The sequence below is a fragment of the Microcebus murinus genome, chromosome 3, assembly GCF_040939455.1.
Source record: "Microcebus murinus isolate Inina chromosome 3, M.murinus_Inina_mat1.0, whole genome shotgun sequence".
Lineage (NCBI taxonomy): Eukaryota > Metazoa > Chordata > Mammalia > Primates > Cheirogaleidae > Microcebus > Microcebus murinus.
The window spans coordinates 74,266,000-74,289,688 of NC_134106.1; the positions used below are offsets into that span (position 1 = coordinate 74,266,000).

A 23,689-nucleotide genomic window follows, 5' to 3' on the forward strand; every position below is an offset into this window, starting at 1 on the left:
CCAATACGTTTACCTTAGTAAATTAGGAAAACAGAAAGGCAGAAGAAAGGTTTTTACGCTTCCCATAGTTCATTGCCCAAAAATAATCTGGCAGAGGCAGTTGTCGTCCACCCAAATCCACTTTCCATAGAACTAGAATAGTAGGCGGGCACATGGCTACTGACATTTCCCAGCCTAACTGGCAGTCTGGTGTGGCCATGTGACTAAGTTTTTGCCCATGGAATATGCTCAGAAGAGATGTGCACCACTTTCAGCTCTAGCCCCCCAAACCTCTACCGCTGTGCTTGGCTGGGTACAGATGACAGGCCCCAGGGAGATGGCAGGCCAAGATGGAAATACAGTTCAGGTCTCTGAGGGACCACATGGAGGAAGGGTGCCCTCCCCACCTCCACACCCACTCCACAACTGTTACGTGAGCAAAAAATACATGCGTTGTCTTGACCTTCTGGAAGATTGGAATCAAGTTGTGACCACAGCCTCGCTGAGCATCAATGCTAACCATGCCACTTTGACAGATTTCCACTCAGTCCTTTCTCTACCTTTACACAGCTAAGCATTCACATATGTACCTTTGCATCTTCATTCCTGCATTTTCCTATCATAAATCCTTCATAATAGTTTAATGGCTGTACAGCATCTCAAAGTAGCTGATTAAACCATAATTCACTTAACATTTATATTGTTGGCATTTAATTTTACCTCTACTTTAAATAATGCCGTAATAAAGATTTTTGTGCAGAAACCTTATTCTATATTTTGAATCATTTGTAAAAACATCACCAGAATTGACATTATTCGAAGGTTATAAACACACTTTGGAACCTTCCAAAAGACTGAATCAATTACAGTACCATCATTAAATGAGTGTGTTCATTTCATCAGACTTTGAAAACAAAGGGATGTAAACTTAGGTTAATTTGATTTTTAAAAATATCCCTTAGCTTTTATTTTGCATTTCTTTATACTACTGAGATTGAACACTTTTCCATGTTTGATTATGTACTCTTTTAAGAATTTTGTGTCCTGTCATCTACTGGATTCCACATAATCTAGCAATAATAAATACTATCAAAAATCAATCATCCAAAATTTCAGAAAGCATTTTTATTAAAAGAACAAATATTAAGGCACAAAAATACATAAATTTTTCAAACAAAAATCCTTCAAATAGTTATATCCCACATTTGAAGAAAACTTCTTCCAAATTATACAATAATTTAACCTTTTTAAATAGAAAAATACAACTTCTTAAACCACTAAACTTTCTCCCCAATTAAGTGAATGTTTTCCTAGTTCTAAAGATGTTTCTTCATGCAGTATTGAGCTCTGGTGTTATAAAGTCCACTTCCTTAAAAATCTAGCTTTGTAACTTATATACATTTAATACATTTAGAACCTTAACCAATATGTTAAACTTCTCTAAGGCTTGGTGTTTTGTATTGCTTATTACATGCTATTGGCCATACAAAGACACAAGTGCTAGAACTAGTGACTTATAAATTATTTACAGATTTATAAATCTAGCAAAGCCATCTCTCAACTTTAATCGTGTATAATCTAGTGCAACAGACTCAACCCTCTTTTTTAAAAAGAGAAGATATAAATCAACCTTATATGTACATTTTTTATATTTTCAGTCTTGACAATATGGTAGTGTAAACATTGTACCGTAATACAGGGGGAGAGTCAGTATTTTCTATGGGAAAGAGTTAAAAAATGATTTTCTTTACAAGAAGAGTATGGGAACATCCTATCATCTCTCAGGTTTAAAAAAATTAAACATTCACCTATTTTTCCTTATTTTTGAAATAAACTAAATTAACTATCATTTAAAGCAGATGTTTAAATACTAATCTAACTCAAATCATGAAAATTCCCTTTTAAGCACATTTTACACATCATTTAAACCTAACATGAATTGCATAAAAAGAATACTTAAGCATTGTTCCTGGAAATACATGAAACTGAACCCGTATCTTCAGATCCCCTCGTTAACAGGGAGACCATTCTGATGGCATCCTAAGAGAAAACTGATGTGAGCAGCTCAAAGGCCTCTATGACCAGTTTCTGGAAACTTCATGCAGAAGCAGGGACGATGAGCTGTGCACTGTCCCTGGGTGTAACTTGTCCTCAGTGTCCTTCCTGCAGCACCCCCTCCTGTGTATGAGAGGGGGCTAAGATGGCCCTCCAGAAAAATACTCAATTTGGGTCATCAAACATCAACAAACGGCACAATTATCACCGAAAGTGACAGACACAGCACATGCTCTTCTAGCAATAACACTTCTGATGAGATTATTAGGAGGGAATCCTGCTTTCTCTGGATGGGAAAAAAGTTTGCATTGCAGCCTATGGCTGACCTACATAGGCAGCATCATTTATCTTCCCAGCTGCAGAAAGACATGTTTGTATAAACACTATTGAGGTTCCGTCAGAGGCAGTTTCCCTTAACACACCTACCATCAGCTCTCCACTCCCACCCCACTACATGTGTAGGTCCTATTGGCTATAAGCCCAGTATTCTGCATTTTGAAATTCAAACAGAGCCAGATGATGAGCGGGGTGGGGGGGGTGGGGGGGGTGTGGGGGTGGGGTGTCAACCTGCCTCAAAACTTTAGGGGATGTAGTATTAGATAAAAAGCTTAACAACAAGAAGGCAGTGGTCACCGGCAGCTCTGAAATAACTGGGCTAAGGGTCTAAGAATACACCGACACCAGAATGAACTTAAGTGCTAGGAAATGTGGCGGGTGGGAGTCTGTTATTGTGGCAGAAACTGAAATAAGGAGTGGAATCCACAACTGTTAAATTAGACATCCTTTTCCGAGGAAGGATGTCCCAAAGCAATGGCATCTTGAAAACCATGCCTTCTCAGTAATGTTTGCCAACACTCTTCACATTCCACATGTTCACTACTGAAAACACATTTGCCAACATCTTTCAAGAGACATTACTACCAAAAATATATCTTCCTAATATCTGAAATGAGTAAACAAGAAATAAATTCAGAAGGTTGACTTTTGAAAGAAAAAGAAAATTCTGCTTTGTGGCTTCAAGGTGAAAAATATTAGAGGTTTTATTTAAGTGTTTGTACTGGTTAATGTTTTCCTAATCAAAATTCTTTGAAGTCATTCTCAATTCATAGGGTTAGAACTCCTCCAAAGAAAAGACATACAACACTCTAATTTTAATTACTATTCTTGTTTTTTGTTTGTTTGTTTGTTTTTTGGAGACAGACTCTTACGACTGCCCCAGCTAGAGTGGCATCGCATCATCGTAGCTCACAGCAACCTCAAATTCCTGGGCTCAAGCCATCCTCCTGCCTCAGCCTCCCCAGTAGCTGGGACTACCTGTGTGCACCAACACAGCTAGCTAATTTTTGTTTTCTGTGGTTTTTTTTGGTAGAGATGGGGTCTTGCATTTGCTCACGCTGGTCTCAAACTCCTAAGCTCAAACAATCCTCCCAGCTCAGCCTCCCAGAGAGCTGGGATTACAGGTGTGAGCCACTACACCTGGCCTTTAGTTATTATTCTAATTATCCACTAGCCCTGAATCTTTGGTCATGAAAGCAGCAAAACATTCACATTTCATCATACTACATTCAATTGCCTTTCACGTTTAGAACATTCCACATTTTTAAAAAAGACAGTAAAAGATTTCAAATTACATGTTACAAATGTATAATGTAACAAAATAAGGTATAAAACATGGTTGACAGTTAAGAAATTACTTACAAGATTAACAGTGATGTACCTTGCAATAAACATACGTTTTTATTATGAAACGGAATATGTCAAGGTTATGTAAAAGGTACAGTTCTAGTTCCCCCAAGGTCCTTGGGCTTGCCGGGCAGAAAGTGCTCTAAGGGAGCCATGTGGCCAGGTGTCCATCACCTGCCCTGGCATAGTCAGCAGCAGCACATGTACACATGGCCTGAGTGAGGGGGCAATGGCAGAGCAAACCTTTGGACGTGACTCTAGAGACTTCTCTCTGTGCACTGTGTTCCCCTGAGCTCAGAGAAGACCTCACTCCATGATTTGATGTGCACAGTGATACTTACAAGCAAGGGCTTTGTGCAGACAAAAAAAAAAAGAAGATAAAATTAAACATATAAACATGCCTATGTTCCAATGTTAACCAAGTTTTTACTTACTACCAAACCACTTCCATGTAAAAGTCAAAGAAAATTATTATAACATCTAGTAAACTCAAGACATGGAGACACTGATACACTACACTTCAGAAGAATCACATTATCTATCTCAAGATGGGTGGAAATAGCAGGACTGTTTAACATATTAACTGCCATGTAAGTTGTATTTAACTCATGCTAGTTTTGAGCCCGGGGCCTCCTGAAGCATATGTAACTCACACATCTCTTCACTTTGGAAGCCGCGGGAACTGTTTTTCAAGTTGCATATAACTCACGCACAGAAAACAACAAAAAATAACAGTTTTCATTAAATTAGAAAGGATTGTTTTGTTTTTGAAGTTTTTACTCCATTTTCATATTAAAACACCATGGCCCCAAAAAAGAAAAATTTTTTTTCTAGTGTGGCAGTCATTGTGATACAAAAATTTTTTTAAGAAAGGAGAAGGAACCAAAATCCACATGACTAACACCCATCAGCCAAAGGCTAATTAGTGCAGATACCTTTATCATAATACTTCTCTAAGATTATTTCCAATTCCAGGAAATTTAATGAACATTCAACTGACATTCAAGAGTCAGCTATAAAAGGGTTACAGAACCCTCCTATCACCTGAATTCTTCATTTTAACACACAGATTTCCAAAATAATACAAGAAAAACATTATGCTATATCAAAACAAAGCCCTCCTTCAGTCTTAAAGAAGGATAGTCCTTCGTGGATAACTAGGTTTCATTCACATGGGTTCCAATCACATTATCTTTTCTGAAGAGAACATTTTTTCAGCCATGTCAGATCTGGTCATGATTTCCTGAAGAAGGAAAAAAAAAAGAAGATAGGTATCAAAATGTTAATGCTGCTTCCAAAACCGTAACAAAATGTCCTAATCTTTCAATAGTCACAATTTAATCTTTTCAACAGCCACAATCCATGATAGACATGGAAATATCAGATATAGAAAATAAAAACCACATAATCCATCCCCTTTAATAATGCATAGTCAATTATCTGCTGAGAAGAAAACTACTAACTTCCTGCTAGCTAGAAAACATGTCGAGTTCAAAATCTCCAGGGAGAGCAGGAATGGAGCACAAATGGATTGCTTAGGCATAGCTCATTGAGCGATCTGCCTCACTCAACTGAATTAATGTATTTTTAAAATTATACATGAATTATTTACTAAATAAATACCTTAAACACCCCTTTAAAAGTAATTCTATGGTACAACTTTCTGTGGAGTTATACGTTTTGAAATTTAACTGTTAAACATTTTGAAATTTAACTGTAAGGCCTTCTCAAACACTCCCATCCTGCTGCAGTCAAATCAACACACTGATGCCAAAATCATTTCTCTGATCTTTCAACAAATAGAGTTCTGGCTCCTCCTCTCATGTTCTACAGCCACTACATAAATTACTACTTAACTACCACAAATTTCTGTCTACTGTTCCTTTATATAATCTAATGTCCGTCCTTTAATTCTTACACTTCAGACTTCTTCCTGCCTTGGGCCATGCTTTAATGTCCAGAATCCATAAATAATTTTTCCCCAAAAAACTTTCCTAAATCCATATCCTCTATTCAAATTTCCTGCTTAGTAAATGAAAATGAGATAGAAACTTTAAATACTCCAGTGAAACATCTACAAGTATCAGAGATTAATTTAGAGAAACCACTATCTTAAAATCTTCTAAACTCTTATCTATATACAAGATCTTAGCAAATCAAAACAATACCTCCCTTCTTTCATACCAATAAGCACTGATCTTGCTCTTGTTTGAAACAAGAACTTTACCCATAAATCCTTCAAACTTTACCCACAAATCAATTCATAGTATCTTTCCATCTGCTCAATTTATAATCATTTTAAAGAGTAACTTTTGGAATCTCTTTCTGAAATACATTTCTACTTTGTGAAAATAGCTCAGAGGAAACAAGCAAAATATATATTTTACCTCATCGGAATCCACTAACACTGGAAGAGCTCTGAAATAAAAGGGGGGGAGTTGTGATAATGTTATTAAAAGTAAGGCCAGCATACCCACAAAAACTTAACATAGGCGTATTCTATGGCCCACCAATTCTCCTCCCTGGAGACAAACAGCTGAGACAAGGGAGCACCTAGGCACGATGACATGGAAAATAATTTTCACAGTAGTGGTATTCTCAATGGCTCTAAACTCAAAATAACAGAATTGGGTAAATTGTAGTGTATTCACACATGGAATATAATGCAGAAAAGCAAATGGATAATCTGTTAAGTGATAAAATTTTAAAAATTCACACAAGTAATCTACAGTTATAGATGTCAGGACAGCAGGACCTCTGGGAAAGTGAGCTCCTGATTTAGAAGGGAAATGGAGTTTTTAGGGTACTAGCAATATTCTGTTTTTTGATCTGGGGGCTGATTATACAAATGTGCTCATTAAAAAAATTTTACTGACCCATATACTTAGGATTTGTGCATTTTCCAGAATATGTGTTGCTTCAAAAAATGCTCAGTTAAAAGTTAACTGAAAGGCCGGGCGTGGTGGCTCACGCCTGTAATCCTAGCACTTTGGGAGGCCGAGGCGGGCGGATTGCTCAAGGTCAGGAGTTCGAAACCAGCCTGAGCAAAACCCCGTCTCTACCAAAAATAGAAATAAATTAATTGACCAACTAAAAATATATATACAAAAAATTAGCCGGGCATGGTGGCGCATGCCTGTAGTCCCAGCTACTCGGGAGGCTGAGGCAGTAGGATCACTGAGCCCCGGAGATTGAGGTTGCTGTGAGCCAGGCTGACGCCACGGCACTCACTCTAGCCTGGGCAACAAAGTGAGACTCTGTCTCAAAAAAAAAAAAAAAAAGAAAAAAGAAAAAAAAAAAGTTAACTGAAAGATTTCAATAAACTTCAAAATGAAAACAACAAAAACAGCAAGTTTAGCAATCCTAAAGCCTAAGATGTTGGAGAAATATCAATGACTAAAAACATACAAATGAGTTATTCCAAACACAACTGATATTTATTTATAGAATCAAGTATTTGCCTAACTCTTGTGTAATTATCATCAGTGCCTGGATGTCTACCAGTGAAAGGTATTAGAGAGAGAAAGAGAGAGAGAGAGAGAGAAACAGACAGACAACTTAACCTTTGCTCCTCAGGAAAGATAATATAGATTAAAAAAGAAAGTATTCAGTAAGCTTAATCTAGCCTCAATGTGCAATAGAGCTTTGAGGGAAAGAGCCTGAAGGAAAAGTCCACCTACCAAAATTACAACATGAAAGTCACAGAAACAACATAGAGCATGCACAACTCCAGAGGATGCTATTACAGTGCAGTCCATGGTAAAGGCAGAAGAAAGAGAGCTGTGAGACTAACTAGATGTGAGAAAGTCATCAAGGCGGATGTGTGGAATGACATTATCAAGGAAAATCTGAGGAGAAGACAACGTTAGGGGAAAGGTGAACCTTAGAGGCCCAGAAGACAGTCTGCTAGGTGCTTGGCACCTTGGTTAGAAAAAAGCACTAGCCTTAGCAACAATGATTCCTGCTGTGAGGTTAATAACCACTTAAATCTTATAAAGACCTATTCAGGGCATTGAAAAGGGAGGTGAGCTGTGCTAATCTGGTTTATCAGAGATGAGGAAATTCACAGTGAATAGCACAGAATATCTCATAATACACTATATCAGATGGTTATTCATGATCTGTTTAAATTGTCCTCAGTCTTACAAAGTTTTTGTTCCATTTTCATAGAAGTATGAATATTTTTCTCTGCATATGAAGTCTAAATACTAAACTTGCTACTTAACTTGTATGTCAATTGTGGATAGCACTGTGCTAAATTTTTTATATTAAAGTTTTCTCAAGTGAACACACAAGGGTTCCCAAGAATCTAAAATTTTGGAGACTATCTTGGATTATACTACTATACTCATTTCATATAAATGGTTCATGAGAATATCAAAACATTTTAATCTTCTATATATCAAAGGAATTTCTAAACACAGATATTTCTAAACACAGAAAGAAAGAGTACAGAATGATGACTTTCTCACATACAAAGAGAACCACCCAGGAGCCTTATTGCTTTCCACCAAAAAGTGGTGGCACAGTACAGGGTGAGCCTGCTTAAATGATTTCCTTCTAAAATACTTAGTCATGAGTTTCCAAATCTGGAAAATAATGGTGGCCACTTAATTTGAATCTCTCCACATATCCTTGCTCAAAAAACCATAAAATTACTAAGGACTGCAAACAAAACCACACAAGACCCATATCTTTAGCATTACGAGAAAAACGCCACAAACTTGAAATTGCATGTAAGCAGAGAAATAAACACCAAATTCCAACAGATTTCTTGCTGGCACTGTAAGCTCTGGGTGCAGAGTGGGGAAAGAGAGGGTTGAGAGACTGTGTGAAAAATAGTAGAGTGCAGGAGGATTCAGAAAAAGCATGGACAAAATCAAACCCTGGTGATGGGGGCCTATAAAAACATATAGAAGTGTGAGGTTTGAAAAGCACACAACAAAACTATCCTTTTAAAACTATAGCCTAAAATTTAGATTTAAACTTTAACAGAGGATACTTACACATCTGTGAATGAAGAGGGAATATTTTCTTCCACCCACTTCAAATCTTCATCCTGTAGACATAAATGTTTCTATTTAGTATTTGCTTGATATCACCTGAAAGCAGAATTTTTCAACAGAATGTATGTAAAATTTAAGTATTTAAATTTAAATACTTGACATTCTTTTAGTTTCTACAAATATCCTAGGAAGTTGGCACTTATTGCCCACAGAAATTATGCCAATGTTTTTTAAATAGGCAAACAAATTGGATTTCAGACTTTTGCACTTCCTCTTGGTTTTAGTTAGATTGTATAGGTGTTATTTTTTGCCCCAAGAAACAACGAAGAGTTGATTTATACAATAGAAAATAGCAAGAATATTGATTTGATTTTTTGCTTTCTCGTACTCATTATGCCTCCTAATTTGTTCAAGTTTTTATATCATGAGTTTATAACTTTTCAACAGAAAAACATGATGGTATAAATACTCTAACTTTAGAAAAGCCTATTTATTTGTATCACTTGTGTTTACTTTTACCTTCCTTTACGAGACAAAAAGAGGGAAGTGGGTCAGTTGGAGTATCTATCTAACACTTAACCTGTTTCTAACAGAAAACCTAATAATAGTTATTTCACTGGGAGAAAGAAAAATAAAAGATAGACTGATATTTTGGTTTATAATGTAAAATAAATAAAAAATTTTCTTTCTTGTCTACCTGGCTAAATGGAATGGTCTGGTTCTAGTATTAATTACATTTTGCTTATCTAGAGAGAAACAAAGCAACTAAGTCAGTATTAAAAGGAACCCCAATTCTCTGAGTGGGTCTCAGGTAGAAATAAATCAATGAGATAAGATTCCTAATTTCTGATCAAAAGCTGACTGCATTTACTTTAGAGACATGAAAAAGTATTCCCTTGACATATCTGTAAATACTGAGCTTTAAAATAAACTGAGCTTTCCTGTAAAATAACAGGAAAATACCTAGCAAACTGAAAGTGTAATAGCTCTACCACCAGATGATTAAATTGTTGTAACTTTTTAACAGTTTAATTAGAGTACCATAAAACTGCTCAAAGAACACATTTTAAAGAATTATTGCCTTATCAAAAATAAAAATTAGAGAATTTACCCAATCCAACAGATAAAAATGTTTTCATATATCATCTGTCCTGGTAGAACTTATATATGCATACCTAAATTTTTACACAGTGTTTAATTTAATCATAGCATATGTAATTATAGGAAAGCAAAGTATAAAACTGTACAATAGACATTTCCATTTTCTTCATAATTGTCACTTTTATGCATAAATAATATGTATGCATATTTTAAAAATCATCTCTGCTTGATATTTTATCATTTTATTCAAGATTCCATGATTCAAAAAAAAATCTGTTAAATTTTGATAACTGCATAGGTAACACATAAGTCCTCTTCCCAACAGATACCAAATGTTATTTAAAATGGTATGAAGGGTTGGGTGTGTGGCTCACACCCAACCCCAGCACTTTGGGAGACTGAGGTAGGAGGATCACTTGAGCCCAAGCGTTCGAAACCAGCCTGGGCAACATAGTGAGACCTCATCTCTATAAAAACTAAGAAAAATTAGCCGGGCATGGTGGCATGCGCCTGTAGTCCCAGCTACTCAGGAGGCTGAGGCAGGAGGATGGCTCGAACCCAGGAGTTGGAGGCTGCAGTGAGCAAGGATTATGCCACTGCACTCTAGCCTAGGTGACAGAGTAAGACCCTGTCTCCAAAAAAAATAAAATAGAATAAAATGGTTTCAAAATCACTTTAATATGCTGAAAAGTTAACAGAAGCTTTTATTATTACAAAGATTCTCAATCTTTTAATGAACATATGAATCATCTATGGAATCTTTCAAAGCAGACTCAGATTCTCCATTTCTAACAAGTCCCCAGAAGATGCTCACACTGCTGGTCTAAGAACAGCAGTTAAGAAGTGAGAATCTACTGTAGCAGTGGGTGTAAAAAAAAAAAAAAAAAAAGAAGTGAGAATCTTTAACAAATATACTACAGTTATGGTACTTAACTACTTTCACTACTTGGTAACAGTTATTTTTATGACAAAAAGACCTTAATTAAAAACTGTTCTCCTGACAGTCAATGAATATGACACTCATAGACTTCTAAAGTATTAAACACTAAGATTCTATTAAATACACACTATACTCACAAAGTTATCAGAAGTAGGTTTAGCTGTTCCATTGGAAACTGATTTTGAGACTCTTAATTTTATTCCTTCAGCTACAATGAGAAACATTAGACGTTTACATATAAAAAATTATAAAATAACATTTCCCTTTAGAAATTTAACAACCACATTTAATAAACACAATAAGAAGAAATACTATATTTCTAAAGGAGAGTTAATAGTGGAAACTTTGGGCAGGGTGCTGTCTCTGCCATTTGAAAACACAGAAATGAGGTTTGGAAAACATTAATAGATTTTAACAACTGTTTGTCAGAACAACCAGGGTTTCAAGCTGCTAGTTCGAATCCTAGTTTTAGGGGAGTTTGAACAAACAAACATACACACATACATATTTCTTTAGTTTCAAAATAATTTTAAAGTTCATGGACTTAAAAATCTTTAGGATTCATAGTATCATCTTTAAGAATAAAACACATCTTTGGGTATGCTTTCACCTCCTTGATGTATAAATTGTTGAAATGTGTTTACAGTATAAATAAGGAAGAAAATGACTTTCTTTATATTTGACACAGGTTCTTCTGTATGTTGGCAGTTTCAGTGGAGCAAAGGTTAAGAGCTTACATTCTGGAATGGTACTGCCTCATCACTTGGAATCTCAGGCAAAGCAATTAACTTTCCACTCAGTGTTTCTAACTATAAAATGGGGATAATAATATTATCTATCTCCTAGAGTTCTGGTGAGCATTAAACAAGTTAGCAAATATAAAGTGCCTGACACATTATGCCCAGGATGTAATCACTTTTGTTATTACACTAATTTGCAAATATTGCTTCTCCATAATCTAGGATAATTATAGCATAAGTTGATATAATAATAAACCAAAATGAGGTTGTTCAATCTAAAAATGTTTCTATGAGGCATTTGAAATCCCAACATTTCTCTTAGAGAGACAATATACTGATTTTTAAAAATAATACTTATATACAGTAAGTATATACAAATTTTAAGTGACAAATATATACATTAGTGTGTACATATAGTGTAACTCCCATCCCAATCAAGATAGTTAACATTTCCATCATCACAGAAGGTTCTTTAAATTCCTTTTCCAGTCAATCCCCACCCTACCAGAAGCAACCACTATTCTGATTTAGATAATCATCATAGCTTTTTGCCTGTTCTAGTACATCATTTACAGAACCATAATATATGGATCCCACATACTTGTGGAATACAACATAAAATTTTTGAGATTTATTCACGTTGTAGAGTCTTGGTTACTTTGTATGACTGAAAAGTATTTTGGTGCATAGCTATACCACAATTTATCTTTTCACCTGTTGCTGGACATGTGTATTACTCCCAGTTTTGGACTATTAAGAATAAAGATGCTGTAAACATTAGGTCTGTGATCATCTGCTTCATTTCTTCAGAGTGAAAACCATGGAGTGGGATGATTGGATTGTATGGTAGGTATATATTTAGCTTTTTAAGAAATTGTCAAACTGTGTTCTAAACAGGTCTTACTACTTTACATTCCTTCCAATAGTGTATGAGAAACCCAGCTGTTTCACATCCTCTCCAACATTTCATGCTATCAGCCTTTTAAATTTTAACCCTTCTAGCGGATGTGTACTCGTGATCTCACTATGGTCTTAATTTGCGTTTCCTTGATGACCAGTTACATTGAGCACGTATTAATGTGCTTATAGGTCGTCCCTATGGTTTCTTTGGTGAAGTGTCTATAAAGTCTTCTGTTTATTTTTTACAATGTGGGTTATCTTTTACTGATTTATAGGAATTCCACTTACATTCTGGACATAAGTCCTTTGTCAGACATGTCTACTGAGAATATTTTATCCGATGCTGTGGCTAGCCTTTTTATTTTCTTAAATTTCTCTTCATGAGTATGTATTTAATTTTGATGAAATTTACTTATTTTTTTAATGGTTACTACATTTTGTGTCCAACCTAAGAAATTACCTCATCCAAAGTCTTTTATATTTACCCATTATGTACAATTTTCAGTGCTCCTCCTTCAGCTTCCTTTATAGCTGGATTTCAAACTAGATAGCATTTCTCTTCAGTCTAAAGAATTTCTGTTAGCATTTTCCTATTCCAGGTCTGCTAATGACCAATCCTCGGAGCTTTGGTCTGCCTGAAAATCTCTTTATTTCACCTTCATTTTTGAGAAATAGTTTTGCTGGATACCGAAGTCCAGGTAGATAAGTTTTTTTCTTTTAATACTTTAAAAATATCATTCCATTATCTTCAGGACTCCACTGCTTCTGAAAAATCTGCTGTCATTGGTCTCCTAAGTCTAATGTATCTTCCTTCTCTGACTTCTTTTTTAAATCTTTCTTTGTCTTTGGGTTTCAGGAGATTGACTATGATGTCTTAAGTGTGCCTTGCTTTGTATTTCTGTTTTGGATCCACTGAGATTCTTTGATCTGTGGGGTGGTGTTCTTGATCAATTTTGGAAATTGTTTAGCCCATATTTTTGCAAATATTTTCTTATTTCCCATTCCCTCTTCTTCTGGAGCTTAATTATGCATATGTTAGATTATTTAATATTGTCCCACAGGTAACTGAAGTTATATTTACTTTGTTTCCAATCTTTTGTTTCTAGTTTTCAGTTTGTAAAACTTTTTGATTTGTCTCCAAGTGTTCATTTTTATTCTGTTGTAGCCAATCTATTTATCTACTATTAATCTGATCGAATGAATTTATTTCACATATTGTTTTTTAGTTTTAGTATTTCATTTTTTAATAGTTTCCATATCTCTCCTGAAATTTTCCTTATCTTTACCAATCTTTTCCTGTAGATTCTTTAACATATTAATAATCATTTTTTTAAATCATTTTTACTTGTTGTAACATTTGGGTCACCTCTAGATCTCTATTGACTGATTTTTCCATTAACTATGAATCATAGTTTCCAGTTTCTTTCTATGTCTAGTCATTTATTATTGTGTAATGGACAATGAAGATAGTACCATACAGACTCTGGATTCTATTCCTCTGAGGAGTACTGCATTTAGTTCTAATAGGCATTTAAATTATGGATGGATCACCTTGATCTTGTAGAGGCTTGCTTTTCGATTTTATTAGAATGTCTTTGTTTCAGCTAAGCTTTCATTCTATGATGAATCGCAGTGGTCCTAGAATGTTGTCTTCGCTACTAAGAAGTGGCCCTTTTGGAGTTTCCATGGAAAGCCCAAGATGTTTACCTATGCCCTTTTAACTTGCTGAGACTTGAATTTCAAACTCTACATAGGCAACTATTTAATCTCTGTTCTGCTTTTTAGCCTAGTGACTATTGTTTTCCCCTTGGCTTCTTGGAAATCTCATTTTGCTCATGTCCAGCTCAGGCATCAGCTAAGATATGAGAGACTTTATATATATTCTGGAGTTTCCCTTTTGTGGCTCTCTCCTTCCTAAATTTCTCTTCTCAATTTCCAGGCATTCTTGCAGCCCCAAACTCTACCCTCTGACTCCTTACAACAGTAAAGATGCACTATCTCCATAAGTCCTAGTCACTGCACTGTCACACCGACTGAAAACACACTTAGGCCAAAGGCTCTGTAAGTACAGAACCGAAGACGAGCGTGGTTCCCTTCCTGCAACTGTCAAATACTCTCTGGTTTCTGCCTACGTTTTTGTTGTTGCTCTCCAGTGTTTTCACATAGTTTTCTTTTTTCCAGTATGCTGTCCTGTATTTATACTGGCTATTAGCAGGAAGATCAGTCCAATACAACTGAACCCATCATTACTGGAAGCCGAACCTCAACACACTGAATTTTAAAATCTTAGCTGTGAATACGTTTTTCAGGTTTCTTTTCTGAATAGAAGAATCAGAAAAAACATGAAAAGAATTAGTTGTAGATGCGAGTAAGATGAGAAGAGGTAAAAGGAGGTGGGGACACTGAAGACACATTGATTATGTTGCAATTTTTGCTGATTGTAGACTATAAAACTTTCACAGTATTTTACATAATTAGAAAACAAAAAAAATTGTGAAAAAGAGTGTTACTTACTAATGAGAGAAACTAAAATAAGAGAAGGCAAAATGAAACAAAAATAAAATTATCCTCAACATCTTACTTATTGATGTTGCCATACCAAATGCTTAATTAGAATATTATGATAAAATTAGTAAAATGATAAAATGTTATATATAAATTAACAGAAAGAATGAAAATAGCACTGAAACCATTATTAGAAATGCTCTGGGCATAACCAGAAATTATAGACGTGCATACTTTTAAAAAAGAAGAGGCAACTCAAGAAACTAAGTCATCATCATTAAGAAGATGAATATTGGCCGGACACAGTGGCTCACGCCTGTAATCCCAGCACTCTGGGAGGCCGAGGCAGATGGATCTCTCAAGGTCAGGAATTCAAAACCAGCCTGAGCAACAGCGAGACCCTGTCTCTACTAAAAATAGAAAGAAATTAGTTGGCCAACTAAAAATATATAGAAAAAATTAGCTGGGCATGGTGGCGATGCCTGTAGTCCTGGCTACTCAGGAGGCTGAGGCAGGAGGATCGCTTGAGCCCAGGAGTTGGAGGTTGATGTGAGCTAGGCTGACGCCACGGCACTCTAACCCAGGCGACAGAGTGAGACTTTTTCTCAAAAGAAAAAAAAAAGATGAATATTATTCAGGAGCTAAGAACTGTGTATATCAAAACATTCCTGTGAAAAACAGTGTACCTACTTTAATACTTTAAGAACAAATGAGTAGCAAAAGCTCAAACAAGTAACAAAAGTTCAAACTACATTAATTCTCCTGAAAATTTCATCATTTACTATTCTTCTTATTACTATCATAATAGAGGTTTATGAAGATAAGCTTTTAAAATATTTTATAGAAAAAAACAGTATCTATAACTTTGTAGCACAACTAAAAGTACAATATATCTGTTACAATATGTACAATTGCCACTTAAAAAGAAAATATATCACTCACTTAAATTTTCAGATGTTACCATGAATTCTTCAATTTCATCATCAGAATCATCTATTAAGGGCATGAAAGCGTATCTATATTAAAAAAAAAAGTAGTTTTACTAGCATGTTTAAACTTATTCAATTTTCAGCTTACTATCTGGATTTACATGGCCTTTTACCATTTCGGTACCGCCGCCCTTCCTTTCCAGATTTATCTCCCTCCAATGTAAATACATAGTATTAACCAATCTGTATGCCTTGCTGACCTTCAAAGTATACTCTGTTGTTCCCACCACCCCAGAAAATGTACATTCACATTCTTTACCAGCTCAGTCTTTCACTGTCCTACTCCCTTCCTCAAGGTATAACATAAATGCTGCTGTTTCATGGAGTCTTCCTCATCCCTTGTCCATCTTTCTCTGGGTAAGTTTATACACCTCTTTTTTCACTATCTTGCATAGTGTTCTGCTTGTTTCCTTACTCGACTGTATTGCTTCTTAAAAGTAAGGACTATGTCCCCACAGTTGCCATATATATGTTTTTGACACTATAGAAGGTGAATTAACAAATAAATGCTTGCCAACTTGAATTTTCCTACGTTATATACCTCTGATTGTTTGCTGATGGCCTCCACAAAAACATTATTACAATAAGGATAAGTGAAAAGAGGAAGCTCCAAAATGCATCTTCAACCCAGCGTTCCATCCAATCCTAAAATAAGGACAATTCAAACACAAAAAGTTAATTTTCTGATATACATACAGGTTTCCCGTTCAAATAGTGTACACTGAAAAGCACTAATGAAAATTTTCCAACCAATAAGTCCTCCAAATAAATAAGTACATATTTTTTCAAGAAACCTATTTTGTTCGAAATGTTTCTAAAGGGCTGTTTAACATTATAGACATTTCCCTTCCTAAAATGTTAGGGTTAACAGAAAGATTTACAAAATAAAAAATCCAAAACATATACTTAGAACTTCAAGTGGAAAAAAACTTCAAGGTGAGAAAACACAAATTTCAGAAGGTTCAGCCTCTTCTCAGTAAATTACCTCTAAGGCAACAGAAACTCAGGATTTTCAAAGGGCTCCTTGTGATCATTTACATAGAATTAGAGACTACCTCCAAATCTCAAAAAGAAAAAAATAAACCCCAAAGAAGGCCTTTTATATTCTAAGTCTACAAAATATACCTTCTTTCAACTAGAGGACCCACGGAGAACATCTCCTGCATGTCTGTACTGAGGATACCATCCTAGGATGCCACACTTAGGGTTTCCAGTTCCATTTAGATACAAAACCACTCAATTTCAAGATGTGCAGGAGAAAAAAAAAAGACTTCCTGTTACTTTAAACTATACAGGAAGAGAATTCTTTCTCAAAATATATAAAAGAAGTTGAGAAAAGGGCAGAATAGGAAAAGGAGATGTAGGCGGAATTTTTACAAATTCATTTCAAGGAGGCAAACATTTTTATAATTCTATAAAAAAATAGTTCAAAGTAAATAGAAAATCTCCACTAAAATTACCTCTATTTATAAGCATAAACTAAATTCTTCAAAATTCCACAAAATAAAATACTATAATTAAAAATGACAACTGTTTAAATAGGAAGATTATACTTACAGATTGGCATTTTGCAATTCTAAATGTCTTAGTTGTCCATACCATAAACACTACGGAAGCTGAAACACACATACAAAGTCACCTTTGAAGGAACATACAATACTAAGATAATTTATTATAATAAGAAAAATTAAATAGCTTACCTAGCACAGCAAAGATCAGAGTATTTGTGAAGTGCCTATATAATGAAAATTTTACTGTGTTCTTTCTTAGCCTTAGAGTCTTCATGGTTTGTGCCAAACTTATAAAAATGTGAAAAGAATTAAGGAAAAACATTTCCAACAGTACTAGATACATTTAAAAAAAGAATCTTCTACATTTCTAAAATCAATACTGAATATAGTTCCTAAAATTTGAAGCTGATAAAAACACAGAAAATGTTATCTTAGCCAATATTGTACAATCTGATACTGACTTTTACCACAGATTTTTGTCTTATCAGTTACCACTGTCTGACTATATAAACAAATTTCAAGGGAAAAAACATAAACAAGACCCAGGATGTGCTCCTCCAATACCACACTGCTGCAACACAGGATACGGCAGTGCACACACCAAAATCTGAGTCCCCCACAAATCAGACACTCTTGACATTATGACATGCCATTTGCCTTGTGCTTTTTCTAGCTGTTTCTTTCTTATTTTATTCTTTTTAGTCTATTCTCGTTTTGTGCTCTGATCAAAATTAAGAAGTTAGGTCATCTATCAATTCCATTTTACAAATTAAAAAACTAAAATATGTCAAATAAATCTGGACTCAGGTAAGGAGAGACCTTATTTGAAAGATTTACTACAATGCGGGAGGATTATTGCAATGGAGAGAATACTACAACTATAAGATCTGTAGGAGTCTCAAAGGTCAGGCAAAAAAGGGTTTTTCTTTTATAGAAAGGAGTAGGCAAGGCTAGAAAGAAGCAGGTGTGGGGGACGGACACGCTAATCAGGCAGACTCTCAGCAGGGGCCCTTAAGGAAGGCTCTGTGCTAGCTCAGGCTGATGATGGGTCAAAATTTAGGGCCTGGGGCAAGGAGAGAGAATGCTAAAAGTCTGGTCCAGTAAGTATTTTGTCCAGATTGACCAGTGAGTATAAAGAGTTCAGCTAATCATTCATGAGGCAAAGAATGGGAAATTGGAGGGTCTGTGCCTGGCCTTGTCATAGGTAAACAAGGGGTCCTCCAGTCTTATTAAGTCCTATGGCAGAGGGGTTCTTTGCAGTAAGCCTTTTCCTGCCACACAAATGGTGGGGGGGTTTTCTTAACCTTGGCTGTTTTCCAGGAGCATGGGGCTCAGGTACAGTTCAACACTGTCAAGTAGGAAGAAACAGAAAGGGACTTTTCCACTGACTCCTCAACAGAGAAGCTAGAATTCAAGCTAGATTGCTCTGCTCTTACATGTGAATTCCTTCCTCTGGAGAAGACCAACAAGCTTTGCTTATGAACCAAACACTGAAAATAACGGAGTTGAACAAAACAATGGAAGTGGTAAATTTTTAAAACCCTAAATACATCATTAATCAAAAACTTCACTTTAGTACTAAAGCTACTTTTCAATCTTTCTAAATGACCAATAAGTTACAAAAGAAAATCAATTTTTAGGGTAACACAACCTCACCAATTAAGGCTACTATCAGAACTTTAAAAATGCAAGTATACTTTATTCCTTAAACATATCAAAACCAATACTTTTTAAAATTCTGGACTAAAACCAGTTTTCTAGGTTAAAAATCCTAGTATTGTTTAATAATTCAAAAATGTTTTTTAAAAGCCAGGGAATAAAAAGATCGAAAGCAAATTCTAAATGCCTAAGCCTCCACTTACCAAGACACTGTTAAATTTAGGTAAAGCTAAAATCACTCCTCCCATGAAAGGAAACTAGTAAGAGAGCAAACAGGCTTCATCATCCCACAGTGAGAATCACATGAGCAAGCTGCTGCGGTAGGAAAAGGATATCCACCAGCACAAGCCAGAGTCAAGGAGAGAAAGAGGGAGGCTGGCCAGAAGAACAAGATCAGAATCATTCGCCTGCAGCAAAACAGCAAAGAAATAAAATAAAATAAACAAGCAAGCAGAAAAAGAGGGGGAGAGGCTATAGGCTATGGCTTTTGACTGTGTCAGGTTATTTGTTTTCTATTACTTCAGAATTAGATTCTTATAGGATTAGCTATACTAAGTTCACCAAAATCAAAGGACGCAGGGTCATTATCCAAAGCACTCAATTTTACATGTATCTAGTTCTACTTGTGCTTGTCTTTGTAATCATTCAGAAATCCACTTTCATACAGAGAAAACAGACTTTGCAATTTAGCAATGAAAGTTACTAAACAGCAGTCTGAAAGCAAACTTCACAAATTTAGGTTCAAGCAGAAACAGATACTGTATTTCCTTTCTTTCATCATGAAACACTAACCAAGATCCCTTTAATTTCTGGATTTCTTTGACTATTTCCTCAAATGTTTTTATTATAAATATTAATAATTAAGCAAACTAGATCTTTCATCTTGTTTTCCTTATCTCCTTACCCCAATATGGCTCATGTTTTGGGATGTACCAAAGTTAATGCGGTCTGTAAAGGTGATAGATAAATTACCCTTATTCAAACCTAGGTGGATTAGAGCCTTTAGAGTAGCTTTTCTTTGGAATTTTCTGCCAAGTTGCATTACTATTTTTCCCAATGAACTACCATATGGATAGTTAAGAACAAGAAATCTTTGAAATACATTGTCTGTAAATCAGCAATCTATAGCTCAATTAATTGAATGGACATACTCTCTAACTTGTTAAAGCTCCAAGCATACACAATTTTAGAAATAAGACAATTCCAAATTGAATAGGTATCTTAAGCCCATTTTCCAAACGCACAATGACTAAAATCTAAAGATAGTGATGCTGAGGCCAATAGCTCGGTTCCTCTGTACTGCAATGCTGCCTATCCCAATTCCAGGTAGGTTTACACTTCCCGCCCATTCTCAAAACAGGTGAGGACAAGTGACCCGCTGAAGCTGCAGCAGAGCAGGACCTATGGCCTTGGGGGTGAGTTCTCTTAGAACTGCTAGTGTTCTGCTAGAACACTGTTCGCAAGCAGAACTAAGGAATACTCGTCATGTTTTTAGCAACTGAATGTCTTTAAAAGTTTCTCAACATAGAATATACAAAAAAACCACTAGAGGAAGATATTTATATCACTCTGAGAAGATAAGATTTAACTATCATTTTATTCAATAAACTTAGATTCTAAACTATTAATAGTAGCTATAAACAAAGTATACACCATTTTTAGGCACATTTAGTCAGAAACAACTCTTTAAATCAGTTATTATTTCTTAATTAGGATCTCAAACACCTAGAAGGAGTCCATGGATATAATTTAGGAGGTTTTTAACTGCCTCACTGTATACAAAACTCCAGTGCTGGCCAAGTGTGCTTGTTCATGCCTGTCATCTCAGCACTTTGGGAGGTGGAGGCAGAAGGATCACTTGAGGCCAGGAGTTCAAGGTCTGCCTGGGCAACAAGAGAGACCCCATCTCTACAAAAAAAAAAAAAAATTAGCCAGGCACGGTGGCATGTGCCTGTAGTCTCAGCTACTCAGGAGGCCGAGGCAGGTGAATCACTTGAGCCCAGGAGTTTCCGGTGCAATGAGCTATGGTGATGCCACTATATTCCAGCCTGGGCAACATAGCGAGACCCTCTGTCTGAAAAAAAATTAAAAAAAAAAACCAACAAACTTCCGTGTGAGGTATGTCTATATTCTGCAATAAGAGGCTCCACAGCTTTAATTAGATTTTCCAAGGCATCTCCATTTCTTGAACAAGATTGAGAAACACTGTTTTGAAGAGTAAAGACAATAAATTTAAAGTTTTTTGTTTGTATTTTTAACTTGGAAGTATACTGCGAATTCAAATAGGGAATTTAAAGAACAGGTAGACAAGGCTTATAAAACAACCCACAAGGGACTCAGAAAAGCCTATTAACAGTGCTACATTTGCTAGTATCCCTGCAGAAAGGGAGACCTTCCTTATAGAGAAGAGACACAGAGGGAAATTTGAGCCCTCTGGGCCTTCCTATATGACAGATGGTAAAATGGAAAGAAATACAAGGTAAACAAGAAAAAAAACCCTTATGTAAAAAAGCTAAAAGACATAAGTAACAAAGACAATGGAAACAAAAAGAATTTGGTAAAAATGAAACCTATCTAACAGGAAAGTATTCCAAAGAGGACATAGATGTAATAGAAATAGGGAAAAATAATATGTTCTGGGATACACATACCCCTGCATTCTGCTCTACCCATGTCATATTTTCTCTAGAATTCCTCTCATTTCCATAAGTGCTGCCACGGAGGAGAAAAAACAGGGATTTCTCAGGCTCAACTTGAGTCACTGAATCAAAGAGGACGACCCTCAAGGATCCGGTTCCCAATGCTCCTAAAACTTCTGCTGTAATGAGGCTTCAGCCCCTTCACCTTGTCAGAACCCCCTAAATTCCCACCTCTGGAGTGACCAAAGCTGGAGTGCCTTATGGGGCTATCTCTCTGCAGCTTAGCCACTACTGACCACTCTCCTCTCCCTGTCACCCCCATAAACTCTATATTGAGGTAACAATAATATATAACTATAATTCTATCATTATTACAAATTAAAAGTAATCTTATTTTAATAATATGACAAACTATTATGGAAGGACATAGTAAAGGATATGTACCATATAAAAATGGAGTCAATAACTGCTAAAATAATGTCACCCAAAAGAACAGCTAAATGGTTAGAACCCTGAAAGATAAAAATAGGGGAAAAAACCTGAATGTAAAAGTTTCATTACATTATAGCAATTACCATCTGATGCAGAAAAATTTAGCTTACCTCATTACTTTACAAAGCCATATAAAATATTTTATATACTAAGAGAATCATTTATTTGTAAGGGAAATCATCTGTTTTGGCAGCAACAAATGCTCATGTGTCATCAACTTATTTGATGATAGGAACATAAAACTGGATTGTGCAATGGTGAATGAAAAGCACCATGTCCCCAATTTCACTAAGATCAACCACTTCACTCCCTCTCCTCTCCATACCAAACCTATAGCTAGGGCTATTAATGAAACGGACTCCTGATCTTGCCTGATTATGTTGTAAAGGGACACCAAAGGGAAAAAAAAAAAAAAAAAAACTAAAATAAGGGAAGGACACAAGGAAACCATGTGGAAAAGTATAAACAAACTGTAAATTAGATATTTGCTCTGACTAATCATATTTAGAACAGTCACTAAGATGTTGACTATGTAAAATTTTAAAGAAATACAATGCATATACTATACTTATATGTGGTATATTTATCTTTTCTATTTTTTTCTAGCAAAGATTAATTTCCTGCAAATTATATATACAAATGCAGAATTATTCATGATTATGTAAAGGTAAAAATAAATACACCCTAAGATTAAAAGAGCAGGCATACCTAATATAGACTATAGATGTATCAAAGACAATACAAAGAAAAATGAGGCTTTTTAACATTATTGAACAAATGTCCTATTTTAAGGGTGAGATCAAAATATGTGAAGTAAACTAATGTGGCAACATACAGATTAACTACTCTGTGCACAGTTAAATGATTTATACATCTAATCCAAAAGGTATTTTGGGTAAAATGACAAGTTCTTTAAATCAGGTAAGATAACATAAGCTTCTTAATCACTCAGTCCTCAACTATTTATTAAGAAAAACTGAAGCTAGAAATCTAGAAGTCTTTGCAGACAAGATATTAACAGTTCTCTAAAGTGCTGCTAGGCACATGGCCAGAGTCATCTCCCCTTTGAACACTACTTCTTCCTGGTTCTCCCAACAGTGGGTTCTACTGAATCCCCAAAATAGCAAGGCCATACCAGTCAGAGAGAACTGATAACCAAATGAGACTTAGAGTGATGAAATGTAGTGTTCGCCTGAAAGGCATAATTAACTTTTTGTTCACTGGCTGCATTTAAAAATGCATCAAGGGTCAAGGATATATTAATGTCTATCAAATGTATAATGAGAAAGACAAATTTTCTTTATAAAGAATAACCATGAACATTTCTGGGATGGAGCTAATTCCTGGCATGACTTCAAATTGTACCTTCACAATCAATCATATCATTTCTAGCAGTATTCTGTTTAGCCTTTTCCTTCTAAAAGTGTTGAAAAACACTCAAATTGGGCCTTTTTTGCAAATTTCTATCTTTAAAAATTCATCTCAAGAGA

General features: G+C 35.5%; 1 protein-coding gene across 2 annotated transcripts in view; it reads right to left on the minus strand.

Annotated features, from left to right (window-relative positions):
- Positions 1-1,084: 1,084 nt before the first annotated feature.
- Positions 1,085-23,689, minus strand: part of TMEM87B (transmembrane protein 87B) — a 47,247-nt gene continuing 24,642 nt past the window's right edge. The window contains exons 11-19 of one of the 2 annotated variants that reach the window (XM_012742816.3): positions 19,404-19,475; positions 17,599-17,707; positions 17,456-17,514; positions 16,440-16,543; positions 15,852-15,925; positions 10,902-10,972; positions 8,724-8,776; positions 6,105-6,135; positions 1,085-4,960 (exon numbers count right to left, since the gene is read on the minus strand). In XM_012742816.3, coding sequence (XP_012598270.1) covers positions 4,901-4,960; positions 6,105-6,135; positions 8,724-8,776; positions 10,902-10,972; positions 15,852-15,925; positions 16,440-16,543; positions 17,456-17,514; positions 17,599-17,707; positions 19,404-19,475 — 633 coding nt within the window. In that variant the 3' untranslated portion in view covers positions 1,085-4,900. Of the gene's footprint in view, positions 4,961-6,104; positions 6,136-8,723; positions 8,777-10,901; positions 10,973-15,851; positions 15,926-16,439; positions 16,544-17,455; positions 17,515-17,598; positions 17,708-19,403; positions 19,476-22,145; positions 22,220-23,689 lie in introns of both variants that reach the window. The other variant, XM_076000975.1, reaches the window with a different exon arrangement.